The 15,065-nt window shown below is 31.2% G+C and overlaps 2 protein-coding genes across 2 annotated transcripts; both read left to right on the plus strand.

Moving 5' to 3' along the window:
• Positions 1 to 1,486: 1,486 nt before the first annotated feature.
• On the plus strand, positions 1,487 to 7,193 carry Bma-cmt-1 (TPR Domain containing protein; the record flags this gene model as incomplete). The annotated part of the gene is made up of 14 exons (XM_043079753.1): positions 1,487 to 1,777; positions 1,965 to 2,081; positions 2,425 to 2,485; positions 2,562 to 2,623; positions 2,761 to 2,798; positions 3,114 to 3,247; positions 3,433 to 3,625; positions 3,767 to 3,889; positions 4,367 to 4,487; positions 4,752 to 4,876; positions 5,695 to 5,899; positions 6,443 to 6,627; positions 6,800 to 6,940; positions 7,034 to 7,193. 14 exons carry the CDS (start codon positions 1,487 to 1,489, stop codon positions 7,191 to 7,193), a joined length of 1,956 nt encoding a protein of 651 aa, XP_042935687.1.
• Positions 7,194 to 8,813: 1,620 nt separating this feature from the next.
• Positions 8,814 to 14,874, plus strand: Bma-cdc-5L (CDC5 protein, putative; the record flags this gene model as incomplete). The annotated part of the gene is made up of 17 exons (XM_043079754.1): positions 8,814 to 8,858; positions 9,184 to 9,279; positions 9,474 to 9,650; positions 9,898 to 10,086; positions 10,296 to 10,445; positions 10,701 to 10,870; positions 11,232 to 11,396; positions 11,509 to 11,599; positions 11,863 to 12,034; positions 12,157 to 12,235; positions 12,333 to 12,474; positions 12,739 to 12,888; positions 13,302 to 13,430; positions 13,529 to 13,672; positions 13,842 to 13,925; positions 14,161 to 14,316; positions 14,752 to 14,874. 17 exons carry the CDS (start codon positions 8,814 to 8,816, stop codon positions 14,872 to 14,874), a joined length of 2,262 nt encoding a protein of 753 aa, XP_042935688.1.
• Positions 14,875 to 15,065: the final 191 nt, after the last annotated feature.

Genomic DNA, 15,065 nt, shown 5'->3' on the forward strand with positions numbered 1-15,065 from the left:
ATTAATTTGTTCTTTGTTTTTTGTTTTTTTTTTTCTTGTGAATTGTTATACTTTCCTCGTCTTTCTTGTTATTGATTTCATCTTTTACTGCACGGATGATTATAGAATTCTCGGAAATTTGATATACATTGTTGAAGATTATGCTTTCATAATTTAAAAGTGTGATATTGTTTTATTTACAATCAGTGTTTGAGATTGACACTTTTTTCTCTTTTTGTTATCTTGTAGCTCAATGTGATATACGAAATATCAGGTGCTTTCGTTTTTCTGTTTTCAAATGGTTTTAGAAACCTTTATTTTTTCAACAGAAATGATTATTTTTCTCATTTTGCCGCAGTCGTAGCTTTTTCGATACGAAGATATCTGTTGTTAAATTGGCGGAGTTTTTGTTTGTTGGATCAATTTTTTTGCATGAATTTATCAACTTTAATGCATTTTCGTCATTTAATTAAATAAAGGCATATTGCGACAAACTATTATGTTAAATGAACAGTTTGTGTAATTACTTTTAGGTTTTATTCCGTCTCTTTTTCATTAATTTTTCAAATTTATAAGTTACTCATTCGTTGTTTTTGTTTTCCTCGCATTGAGTTAAATATACGGATTATTTCCATTACAATATCTTGTTATATTCTGATCCTAATTGTTTCTTCTCTTCCATATCGTTTTCTTTTCCAGTGTTATTTCTCGAATCCTTTCATCACCTATTTTAGGTTCTGTATAAATTCACCTTTTTGCTAATTCACGATGGGTAGTTAATTGCTTTATAAGTTTACTTATTCACTTATTGACTAGTTGCAATGTTGTCTTATACTGATTTCTTTTTCCAACTTTTATTTGTAAATATAAGCATATATTTCAATAAAAAAATCAGTATAAACGAAGCAATCACTGTGTTATGAGGTTTTATTGCTTTCTCCTACTTTACTATTTATTACTTATTTAGTACCTTTCAGCGTTTATTCATTTTTACAACAGAAAGATTGGGAAATTGTGGGAAAGAAAGCAAACTTTTTTTTTTTTTTTAAATGTATGCACAAAAAAAAAGGTAAAAAGAGACACTGGGCAACCAGCTGGAATACTAAAAGAAGTGAGAAGTAAAAAGGATAATTAAAAATATTTTTTGAACATTAATTCTTAATGCAAATGTGATATTCATCGCTCCGTGATAAGTGAACATTCTGGAATTGCTCTATGGTCATCGCTGTTACATTATCAAGTCTCTATTTCGTTCCTAATTTATCAGACCATGTTAGATTTGTTATTAATATATGTGATCGATTAAATTAGAAGTCGGGTTATAGTCACTAACTGCAAGTAGATCAAGGGTTTTATAAAAATTTTAGATGAATGCGTATTTTGCCGAAGATTCGTAGTCTTATTCATGTTCTCCAAAAACGTCACGAGAACATTTTGGGATGGATTAATCCAAAATTAAGATTAAAATGATCAATTTTCAGTGTCTTTATTATTATATTGCTACAGGATGTCACCACCACCAACTGCAACTAGTAGGCGACATCGATATCGTTTATCAAGTCCTAATTATCATCATGATCGAGCAAATGAACAAACAAATGGATTCAGTGGTCATTCCAGGGAGAATGATTTAGATGTGAAATGTGGGGATTTTTTACCTGAAGATGCTGTAGAAAAGCTTCTGAATGATGATTCTACAATATTAAGTGCTATATATGATGGTTTTCCGGTTTTTGAATGTTTTGCAACGGAGATTAGTAGCACGGATGCGAAGAGGAAGTTGTATAATGATTTACGGGTATGATTTGAAATGGTTTAATTTTATCATTGCTAATCTAAATATCAGTTGTTAGAAATATATTGAATGCATTGGTCCCCGAATAATATTTTTTTTAATCCTACTAACGTACTGGCGATACTTGTTTACATTGTGTCGTCTAAAAGGTTTATCAGCAATATTATTAAAATATATTTTTAAATTTTAGATTGGTGATGAATTATGTTTCCGAATCCGCCGTGTTGAGCTTGCTGGTGTCTATGCTGAACCTATTTGTATGCTACATTCATTTCGACGAAGTTTGAGGTGGATTAATGATTTTCAAGTGAGTTTTGTGACAGACTTTTCATTTAATAATTATATAGCACTATATTTGCTGTTCACATAATGCGTACTATCTTATGGTTTACCTGATCAGATGAAGTTATTGCTACATTATTTTTCGTGTTGATTGCGATTTGATGATGAATAATAATGAAGTGTGGGGCACTGATTTTAACGTTCAGTTGAAGCTATTCCAGAGCAAACTCAATTGGAGAGCAGTCTTAACATACTAACTGCTTGATTTTGATTGGTATTAATATTGTCTTTGGAATGGAACTATTAGTTCTTGATCTCTCCTCTTCATTTAAAACCATTGTTATTGGTAGTCAATAATGCTTTTATAGGTTTTACTCGGGCGAAACTTACAAAGTGGACGTGATTACCGACCAAACGACTTGATTAAAGGTTCGATTTAAATCTACTGTTTTATTACTATCTTAATTTACTGTTTTATTACTATCTTAATCGCATCGTTTTGCAGTTCTGGTAGTTGGCTTTGATGACGAAACGAAAATTCCAGTTTTTGCTATAGATGAAGATGCGGTAAGTATTTTTTTGCAGGTTTTGAAATGGTTCTCAAAAACAATCTAAATATGAATTTAATATTATAATTTTATTGTTGACTTAGTTTTTTTTTTATTTATGTATCTTCAGTTTATTCATTTTTCTTTTCAATTGAGGGTCTTTTGACGGAAGCTGAATTGCCGACTTACTTCAGGTTAGCTGAATTTCATATTTTACAATTTCATTAAAAATTTAGTCTCCTAGTTTAGGTGATTCCCTGCAGTATCGCTGGCAGTACTTAGGTGATATTGAAATATTACAGAAATTTTCCCTGGAAGTTATTAAGTAGTTAAAAGTTATTTTTAAACCTACTGATTCGATTTTCATTAATGCACTTTATTGATTTTTTCTATGAGTTGGAAAATTTATTAGCTGATTCTGTGCGATTATTTTTTTTTTTTTCTGCTTTCAACCTTGAATATATTAAGATTCAAAAAATTCCGAATTCAACAAAGATGTATATTTAAAGGAATGGTGAGAAAACTGGGACCAAAACTTTCGATGAGTATCTCAAAGACTATCTGCCAGCTACTAATCCTAATCTCGCAGCACTTTTTGGTGTGGAGACCGATTTAGCTATTTCTTTTTTGCATGAATTGAAAGGTTCTTTTGAAATAAATAAATGCACTTATGTACCTTTTCTAATCGCATAGTTTTAGAAAATTAAGCTTGAAAAGAGCTTGTAAAGAAATTGACTTTAGTCGTTATGATCCTTTCTTTATGTGAAATTTTTGGATATATCCAAAAACAGATGGTGCAAGTGCATAACATTCAAGCGTAAATTTCAGATACGGATTTTTCATCAAAACATCGTGCTCCTTACATCCGTCGTAGGCAGAATGAGGATCTTTCTATGAGTGTTGCTAAAAGAGGCGTTGATAGGATTCGAGAAGGCGAAAATGCTGCTGCTGTGCAGCATTTCAACAAAGCACTTTCCATTTGTGGAAAGAATATTGAAGCTTTAGTTGGCAGAGCAGCTGCGTATGTTGTTGTTTGTTCTATATATTTCTGCTTTTATTTCATTTCCGGAAGGGATAGGTTAAGGATAGGAATTTTCTAAAGGCAGTTTTTTTTTTTTTCCGTAATGAAATCAATAATTGAAGTTGATTTCATGTAATTCAGGTATGCCAATATGGGGCAATATAATTTGGCAGAAACAGATTTAGATGAAGCTTTGGCAATAAATGCATCGCATACTAATGCAAGAAATTATATGATCGAAACGCTATTACAGGAAGCTAAGAGGTAATAATTACAATTAGCTTCATGTAAGTAATGCATAATTGTCGCTTATGCAGATTTCGAATTTATGCATGAATCTCAAAATCATCTGAAAATCGGATTTTAAAGAGTAAGAAATTCTGAAAAGGGTAGTAAACAAAATGAACTGAACTAAATGATAGAGAAAAAGGAAAAAAAATTAAATACAGTTGTGTGGGATGTGTTAAAATAATATAGGGAAATGAAACTAAAGTTAATGTATCATTTCTTAATGCTGTACCAGATGTCGATGAAGTTCATTATTGGATTCGTAGCAAGCTAATGTTTTATTCATTTGTTTGCTTATATTTCATTTGTTGCTTCGACGTTATAATTAATTTAGTGATTAACAACTTGAATTATTTCCAAAATTAAGTGGTTAGCTTGATGGTTTAGAATTTGCAGTACGTGATATCTTTTGTCATGCTATCAGCGATTGAATTAGCCTTTTTTGTATTTTAGATTAGAAGAAGTTGGCAAAAAAGGTGAAGCGAAAGTGAAATATGAGAAAAGCTTAACGATAAAAAGTGATGTACGTGCATTGGATGGTTTAAGAAATCTGGAACGAAGTCCATCGGTTGAGGTAAACTTGCCTGGATTTTTGTTTTGAGAAAAATCAAATTCTAATATATCATAAACTAGATTTCAATTGTGATTACATCACATTAATTTATGATTTATCACAAAAATAATTGTTTTCTTTGATTTTTGACAGAAATTTTGCTGCATCCAATGAAATCGGTAATATAAAAGTGCGATTTGTTGGAGACAGTATTTTCAAAATAATGATAATTCCAATTGTTTTTATCACATTTTTCTATAAATGTTTTTTCTTGTATTCTCTTAGATAATTAAAATGAAGAATGACGATGCTAAAGCGAAAGATCGAAAAGCAGAACATTCGAGAGCAGCAGATGAAAAGCAGCGACGAAAGCGTCGAAGAGATGCGGAAAAGCTAGCTGAGTATGAAAGGTTTATTGCAGAACTCAAATCAAAGTGATTATTATACTGTAATGCTTTTATGTTACAATGTTTTTATCAGTTATTTGATCAATTTATTAATTGCTGGTGTTTGATCTCAATGATTTATTAATAAACATCATTTTCTGCATTTTTTTGTTTTTTGTCTTGTAGACAGTTTTAACACTTGAATTACATCACTGATTTTAATTTATATGGTATCATTTTCTGTCTTATTTATTGGCTGAATTAAATTTAGTAGTGGTAGAGAAATCATAAGAAAAAGCATCGTCCTGTTAAATGGTGGAAGCAAATTAGAATTCTTCAATGCAATCTTTTAACTAATATCAATTGACATTCGGCGTGACAAGATTTGATAAATGAAGCTTAGAAAATTTCGAACTTTGGTAAGTGGATAAAATTTATAGGATTGATCCAAACACTGCATTACGTAGGATGCGTTTTTTTATCTACATCATTATTATTCTAATTATCAGATTGAATTTAGGTTAAAGTAAAGTAAAACGCTTGTTTCGCAAGAATTTTGATAAAAGTTTTTAACAAAAGACTTGAATTTGGATTGAATTGGGAGCATCTCGTGTTTTGCCTGAAACTTTCTTAGTGCATTTGAGGCACTATCAAATATCCAATAAGATTGGAAGTTGAAAGCAAGGAAAGAGAACGAAATTCGAAGCAATAGTTTTTTTCATTAATACTAACATTAATTCATTTTTGGAGTGATAATATGTTTTGTAACAATATAACTCACGGATAAGAATTGATGTGATAATAGTAGTAATGTTCAATCTAATATGTTGTGTATATCTCAGGGAGCTTTTTTCGCTGGAAGTTATAATGATTACTGAGCAAATAGAAGTAGGTCGATGTTTATGTATCCATGCTCAATTACAAGCTGTTGATATTGTTTTGCAATCATTACTTTATCAACGTGGGATTGTACCAGCTGTTGTAACTCAACTGCTTTCAACCGTTGAATCACACGATGAAATTAAATTTTTTGAAACATATACAAAGGTTTATTTGTTTATCTTTTATTTTTTTATTTATTATACAAAAAAAAAAAAAAACGTTTAGCAGTAGTCTTCTGTGACTTGTGGTTTTGTTTTCTTTTGATGAATTGATATTTTATTCATTCCTCTTTGAACAAAAAATCGAATATTTCTTAAAAATGTCACTTAGACTAACTGCTTTCTTTTTTTCGTGTGTTTTACCGCTGCATAATTACAATACTCGGTAGAAAAATCTAACGGGAAATGCTATCAAAGTAGGAGTAACTTTAGTAAAAATGGAACCATAGCGAATAAAACTATAATCTGTTTTAAATCAAGAAGATAAATAGAAACTTAAATATCTGTAAATTGCTAGCTGTAGTGTAAATTCAAAAGGAGCTTTCACTAAGTCTGAGAAAGATTAGTTGAAGTTAGTGTAAGTCGATCTGAAACTTGACACAAGTCTAGAGAAGTTTGATATTATTTCATGTAAGTAGGTAAGTGGGGTATATTTGTACAGTTCATTTAAATTTGTGGTTTTATCCTGAAATTATTTTATTTTTTGCAGATTAGAGAAGCACTGCGAGAGTTATTCCGTAGCTGTAATCGTCGTGCACTTCATGAAATCATTATAATTATTGGTGCATCATGTGCGATACCACAGGAAATTTATCGAATACCTATTAAAGTATGTGATTCATTTGAATCGGATCTTTCACACTGTGGCCAAAATTGTGCTGAATTGTCGTCCAGGTTAGTTTCACTTGCATTTTTGATGTAGCAGGTATAATCATTAGCTGAGAAAGTTTCAATAGTCTTAAACAAATAAAAACAGATCCTCCGGCTTGTCTTTTCGTTGTTCTAACTTTAATTACTGCATTATGAAGTAACGTTACAAATTGTCTCAATTGGCAACAATTTTTAGGGAGCAACGTAGGATATCATCTTTATTGGTAATAAGTCCAAATTTGAATACTGCACGGAATATTACTCGAAATACTCGTGTTTGTGTTTTGGTACGTGGAACTTCTGCTCTTAAATTTCCGGAAGAACTTGTCGAAAACGAGTAAGTAAAAATATTGTCATACTAACTGCACTGAATATCAAAAAAGCAATTAAAACTATTTCATTTCATAAACTAACTGATGATTATTTATAGTGATGGTTTTGCATTACCGGAAGGTAAAGTGTTAGCACGACGAAAAACATACTCTGTGCAGTTTGTACTTAAACACCTTTGCGTTGAGGATGTTGTTGTGGTTAGTGATCCTGACACAACATGGTTTCGTCTTTCACCGATCATCCAGGCATTCAGCTAGCAAGCTGCAGCTCACATTCTTGTTGTTGAACCTTTCGTTTTATGCCTCTGTTGGACGAATGTAGGAGGTTATCAATCAGAGTATTTAAAAGGACTTTGTGGTACTGAATTATAGATCATTCGGTACTGTGAATATAGAAATGTTTTAGGAATTCAGTTATGTCGAAGTGGAAATTCAAAATATAATATATACATATTATTGATGAATATTTAAAAAGAACTTTATGGTATTGAATTCGCCTATCTCATTGATTATGTTGTTAGTTTTTTGTCTGATTTTTTTTTTTTTTTTTTTTTTTTTGATGTTATTTAATATTTTGGTATATTTTGTGCTTCACAAAAACTTGTTTTATTATACACTACATTCAGTACAAATTTTTGTCAGAATTCTTTCCATTACAATCATTTCACTTATTCATTATCTTTTTTTTTTTTTTTTGAACCCATATCTTAGTACTGACAATTGTAATTGCCTAATCATCCCGTCTAATCTGTTGTTTTTTTTTTTTCCTCCAGAAATTTCCTTGTTTATCAATATGTGTTGCTTGTAGTATTTTTACTGTAAATTAAATATTTGTTTTATCACTTATATTTTAATTAAAAGCTTTTCTTGAAATCAAAGATTTGTGAAGCTTGAAGTAATTTATTTTTTTAGTAATTTACTATTTTTTGTTAAAAATTTCGACTTCAAGCAAATGACTTTCTATGCCCATTATTATGGTACATTTTCATGTAATAATCAAATGATCGGATGGCATAAAACATTCCATAATTAAAAAAAGTATTGATAAAATTTCTCTATTAAAAATGGAAACAAAGTGCAGCTTATAATAGAAAACATAATCTTTTCAAACAAGAACATTATTCATTATTTCCTTTATCATTAAAGAGAAGATAATTCGCCAATTGATCAGCTATGTGTTTCCGAAATTTAATATCAAATGATAAGTGAAGCTACTTTAAACTGTGCCTGTATCTATTTGAATAATTATGGAAAGATCAATGTTAATCGTCCGTTGAGTTTAAGTCGTTGCAACGTTTCTTGTACTTTGATAAATTATGCAAGACATTTCCTATTATGTGAATGAAAATTCAAATGAAAGGTATAACAAACTACAATATGATTCTACCATACCAAATCTCATTCTTTATCATATTACATGATAGAGACGAAAATTTTCAGAACGGACAACTAAATTTTAACGTAGCATTAGCATATTTTGTGGTAGTTTGTTGTTTACGTCTGGTCCGTTTTTTGTTAGCTGTTGTTTCCCCTTCTTGATACGTACGTCATACAGTCGTTCACGTGACAGTATAATCCCATTTTTTTTTAACCCGTGATGTACGATTGTGTTAGTATAACAAAAAAAAAAATCTTTTAATAGTTGATTGTATGAAGTCGTTACAGCGGAATTACATATCAATTTATTTATAATTGCAGTAATTTATTATTACTTGTTTTACTTTGTGTCGTTGCCATTAATAATGACTATACGCAAAATAGTGAAATTTTGGCACCAGTATAGGGAAATTAATGCAATTTTTTAAATCGATATATGCAAATTAATATAATGTGATTATAATTGCAGATTAAGATTTATTAAGCTAAGAGAAAAAGAAGATGGTGCGCGTTATCATTAAAGGTGGTGTATGGAGAAATACTGAGGTACACTTTATTCATTCTTTACCGCAATGATTAATAATAAAAGGGATTATATAAATAACTATTAGCGATATTTTTCTTTTTTTTTTTTTTTTTGGTATATTCGAAGAGTTGAACAATCATAATTTACGAGCTGCTTACAGTGATTTAGTCGAATTCTTTTCTGAAATACTTGAATGTTGTGGTGCGATTTTTGGGATATATTTTAATACCAGCATTAGTTTACTCAAGTAGTAAGTAAAGTCACTAGATCAGAAATTTAAAAATGACACAAATAAATGATTGGTTACTTATGTTTATTTGACTTTTCCCAATCTTTTTTTTTAAGGATGAAATTCTCAAAGCTGCTATTATGAAATATGGGAAGAATCAATGGAGTCGTATCGCATCTCTTTTGCATAGGAAATCTGCAAAACAATGCAAGGTATATGCTCCATATTTTCATATTTCCGACATTTAAGAATAATTGTGGGACTTTTTTGACGATTAATCTTGAAAAACAATTAAAAAAACAGTTGCAGTGTGACCTTCTTTCCTTTTTCTTATTTCTGACCTTTCTGCCTGCATTGTTTGTCCTACTTCTGTAATTCTTTTACTAGGTTTTCATTGCTTTTGCAGGCTCGTTGGTACGAATGGTTGGATCCTGGGATTAAGAAAACGGAATGGTCACGAACGGAAGACGAAAAGTTATTGCATTTGGCAAAGCTTATGCCGACACAGTGGCGAACAATCGCACCAATAGTTGGGCGGACAGCTGCTCAATGTTTAGAACGTTACGAACATCTACTGGATGAGGTACATGAAACGTTGCAATTCTCTTTTATTGAACCATTTCAACATGCATTATTACCGAAATAACAGAGTAGTAAAGTTAATCTGAGTTATTACTGAAATAGCAAAACTTCCAGTCAAAATAAACAATTGCAGAATATAGCATATTTAACCAACTTAATATATATCAAATATTTAAGTTCCATTTAACATTTTTTTAAGGTGCAAAAATTATTGCTTAGAAATTACTGGATCACTGCTATGGTTTTAGGCCCAGAAAAAGGCGGAACAAATGGACGAAAGTGAAGATCTGAATGATGCTAGAAAGTTAAGGCCAGGTGAAATAGACCCAACGCCTGAAACTAAACCAGCAAGACCTGATCCAATTGATATGGACGAAGATGAACTTGAGATGCTTTCTGAGGCTCGTGCAAGATTAGCGAATACGCAAGGCAAAAAGGTCGTTCTCGCATAAAAGACTTTCAGCAGTTTCCAATCTTACTTTAGTATCTTCATAACAATGTGGTAATGTTATATTAATTGTGGATTTGATTTTAAGCTGTGGCAACTGTAAATACCTAGACTCATCTATATTCGCTCATTGGATTATATTTGCTAAATTGACAAATCATTAAGTTGTGTTGAAATTATCGTAACCTTTTGTTTTAGGCAAAGCGCAAGGCTCGCGAGAAACAACTTTCAGAAGCTCGTCGTCTTGCTTCGCTGCAAAAACGACGTGAATTGCGTGCTGCAGGTATACCATGGGGGCAACACAAATTTCACCGTAGAAATCCTTTATATATTGATTACAGTGCAGAGGTTTCTTCTTGCTATATTCATAATACCACACTTACTTCATATACTCGGAGCTGAAATATATTTATCAGTCTTTATTAGAGTTTTTCTTTTCTATAGATTTTATTTATAAACAGCCTAGGTAGTATTGCTGTTCTTGTTATATCTAGTGCTATTGTCTTTCTTGCACGCTATTTTTAGCACAGTGCATTTAATTTTTTTTTTTTTTTGTTGTCCTTTTTGAAGAAAATGAAGGCTTTAAATTGCATGCTCTTTCAGATTCCATTTGAAAAACCTGTACCACCAGGATTTTATGACCCATCAGAGGATAAATTTGAAAAGGATACAACATTCAAAAAGCAGACTCGGGCCGAAATTGAAGGTGTTCGACGTGACGACATCGAAAACGAGGAACGTAAAAAGGATCGCGAGAAGTTAAAAAAGAGAAGGTAATCATGTCAGGAATCTCTTGGAATGTGGTTTTTTCATATTGAAAGTAATGTTGATATTTTTTTTTTTTTTTATTGCTAAGCCTAATGGAGAATAATTCGAAAAAAATTGTAAATAACTGAAATATATATATACACCACTTTTTTCTACTTGATAATTCGAATGAAGTAGTGATAGCGTGATATACTGATTGCTCAACCAACAGATACAATGGGCGAGTATCTGTGAAGGCTGCTATCATGAAATTTCTTTGTCAAGCCATTTCCTTAGCCAAATTATTATTCAGTGGTTTGCATGTACTTCAGATAAAGCCAGTAGATGATTTCAATAAATTAACCCCGAATAATGATCATTTTACAGAGCCGAGGGTAATCCTGAATCGATTTTTGAACAGAAAGTTGAAAAGAAACGTTCAAAACTTATTTTGCCATCTCCACAAATATCAGATAAAGAAATGGAAGAAATTGTTAAGATTGGACAGGCAACAGATACTATTCGCGAATTTAATGATAACAATCCAACAAGGTTTCTTCCACTTCCTAATGGTTTTTCGCTTATTTTTTTTTCTTAATTTTTTTTAATTTTGAGTAACTTTCTAATTGTGCTTCATATGTGTTAAATTAAATGGATGTTTTAGTACACTTTTGCATGATTATCAAATGCCGATACATGAAAATACTGCTCGGACAGCACGCACGCCATCCATGTACGCCGATGCTTTGCAGAAGGTTAATTAAGTAATATAGGCTACTTATTCTTTACTTCGCAAATTCCACATCTTGCAACCATTACTTTCTGTTAAACTTCCGTTATAATTGAACTATCAGTTACTCCCACAATTATACTGATGTATTTAAGATGTCATTTCTGCTTAAACATGCTGCTTTTCTTATTTGTTACGAAGTTAGAAGATAAGATTTCAATAAGTAATTGAACTTTTTTTAATTTTAATAAACGATTGTTAGGACGGTTTGATACATAGCTGTTTCAGGAAGCCGAAAATATGCTTGCACTACAGAATGTTCAAACACCGTTGAAAGGAGGTGTAAATACACCATTACATGATTTAAATTTGCAGTCGGCTTTACCACAGGATCGTTCTGTTGTTACTCCGAATACCGTCCTTTCAAATATTGCAGCTACGCCTTCTTCAATTTTACAAGGTATGCCGTTGGTTTATGGTTTTAAATCTTGTTAACTCTCATTTTTGTTAAATTTGTTATATGTGTCGCATTGTTAGAATAATGTCTGTTTATCATTTATCTATAAAATACATATTTTGCAGGAACAACAGGACAGTCAGAACCTGCTACACCATCTAGTACACCATTCCGGGACCAATTGAGTATTAATAATCCACAGTTGTAAGTTTTCAAAAACTGAATTGAATAAAATTTGTCTAGTTCTTTATATCAGATTAAGGGAAATCTTTAAATCGTATAGTTCACATGAAAATTTTAGACCGTGTGATTCACGTAGTGAGCTGAAGAAAGCATTGAGTTCGTTACCATCACCGCGAAATGAATTTGTCATCATGGTACCACCTGAAGAAATTGAAGCATCACAGGAGGAAACAACTGAATGGGTGGAGGATGCCAGTGATGTGAGTTTTTTTATTCCCAGTAAGAAAAATATTAGATTCTTGGAGTGATTGTCTTTCATACGTGTAAGCTCATGGAACTAACACATTATGCGGATTTTCTTTTTGACCTACTATTACAATTCACTTTCACATAATAAAAAAATGTTGTGTAAGATGATAAGAAAACTCCAAGTGAAAAGTCAAATAATAACATGACAAAAGCTTGATGTATTGGAGAGCTCTTTTGAAGTATTTTGTGTATTAAGTCCAATTATGGTGTTTTAGGTGGATGCGCAAAATGCAGAAGCGCGTGAATTGTTGCGTATCCAGAAACTGAAAAAAGAATCGCAGGTTATACAACGTGGATTACCAATACCATCAAAAATTAATGAACAGAGTTTCAAACCAATTTCAGGCAAGAGTGACATTGCCAAGGTGAATTCTCTCCCTGCAATAATTTTTTCTGTCTTTTTAAGAGTTTTATTACAAGCGAAGGATGACTTATTATAAACTGAGGTTATTGTTAACAACTAGGTGGTTTATTGTGAGTTAGGAATTAATGCTAAACGATTGAAATTTCTAACTTTTCAATTAGTCAGATGAACTAAGCGGAAATTTTGTATAGCAATTGGTTTTTTTTTTTTTTAAAAAAAATTTACAGGGCCATTTCGTGTCTGAGATAATTAAAAAATATGCTGCACTTGCGAATCGTTTTGCTGATTTGTAATGGCTGCTCGAAATGTTTGAAATAATATCTTTATTCTAACTGTTTGATTTACATCTCTTCATAAGTATATTAATTCTATATCTTATTTCAGATTGACTGAATATAATTCATTTCTTTCTAGGCAGATGATGTGATTAAAGCTGAAATGTTTGGTATCTTGAAGCATGACGTTGATAAACACCCAATCGATGATATTTCGCTAGAGGATCTAGAAGAAGCAGGAAAAATAATACAAAATGAGTTGCGACCGGTATGTATAAAGTCCAGTCTTAAAATTTATGTCAGATTTTTTTGCTAATTCACTTCTAACATCTTTGGAACAATCGTATTGTATACTTTCTTTTCCAGGAAGAGTATACCAGTTTGAACTCAAATCTGTGGGCTGTTATTGAACAGTGTTCATCGGAACTAATCTTGGCACAAAATAAATTTACTCGTCTCGGCGTTCTACCGAAAAAGGATCAAATTGATGCTCTTTCAGCTAAATTCCAGGTAGGTTGTGTGCTCTTCATTCGATTGAATTTCGTATAAGATTTTCTGCTAAACTGAACAAGTTAGAGTTCACAAACTAAGGGTAATATTTGGTAGTTTTTATTTTTTTTATATTAAGATTTCAGCGCCATTTTTAATATTTTGGAGACATTGCCAATAGATTTTACAGCTTTATCGAGACTGGATGAATACACGTGCAAAAAAAACTGCAAAAATGGAGAAGAAATTAAAAGTGAAATTGGCTGGTTATCAGGTAGTTTTCTCTTTTCCGAAATTTTCTAGGAAGTAATTTTTAATTTTCATTCTAGTAATTCAATCCATTAAAAAACATTATACTGAGATATTGAGGATACTTTTCACAGTTTCATTTTATCGTGTTGCTTTATAGTCGTTAATTTTCAGATGTATGTTTCTTAATGTTATTTTATGTTTTGTTTAAAAAATTGCCATCGACATTGTCCAGATAATTCGTTTCTATTAATTTTGAGAGCATCGGACAACATTTGATAAAATTAATCGAAGAAGTAAGAGCAGAATTGGAAGCATGTAAGCGTGAAAAAGCTACATTTGAATTGTTAGAAAAGAATGAGGAGAAAGCAATTAGAAAGCGATTAAACAAACTTACGGAAGAGGTCACGCAGCAGGTTAGTTTATGTTTTGTTCATAGAAAAACCTATATATTCTGTACTGGTCTCATAAAAAATAAGAATATTAATTGATCAGAGCATCATTTTTCATTTGCCACCCAGTCTAATCCAATACTCTTGGTATCTCGAACAAATTGTAACAATTGTTCAATAAGATTGCACATGTTCGTAATGTTGTCTTGACTCTTGGTTGTAATTGAAAAATTTTCAGTTACTAGTCTTTCATTTACATTTTTTACACTGATTTGTACGAGTACAGTAATAACAGACATTAAACAATACAGTTAAGTATTTACTGAGCTCTAAACCAATGCACGAAAACAAAGGGGTGCATGTAGTCAAGCTATTGTTTGAGAGATTTTTCTACTGTTAATCATATGAATATCATATGAAATGATAATCTTTAATCTGATTCATTTTTTTTTTTTTTAGGAAAAGCGTGAAAAAGAATTGCAGAAACGTTACGATGAACTCATGCAAGAGAAGTGGAATATTGGACAAACACTTGTACGAATGGACGCTACAATCACTGCTCAACCTGTTACGTATCAGTAGAAAGAAATATTTTTACTTTTGGGTCTTTTTTTATATGTCTTGTTTTTTTTATCGTTTGAATTTTTTGTATTTGTTTTTTTATAAATAAATTTTTTGTATTTTTTGTATTTGTTAGCCTTTTCTACACAGTTGAAAATGTTTGTTTGAAATTTTTGCATATGCAGATAAGTTGTTAGCATGTGAAACATTTA

The sequence above is a fragment of the Brugia malayi genome, assembly GCF_000002995.4.
Source record: "Brugia malayi strain FR3 genome assembly, contig: Bm_v4_Chr3_scaffold_001, whole genome shotgun sequence".
NCBI classification, from domain to species: Eukaryota; Metazoa; Nematoda; class Chromadorea; order Rhabditida; family Onchocercidae; genus Brugia; species Brugia malayi.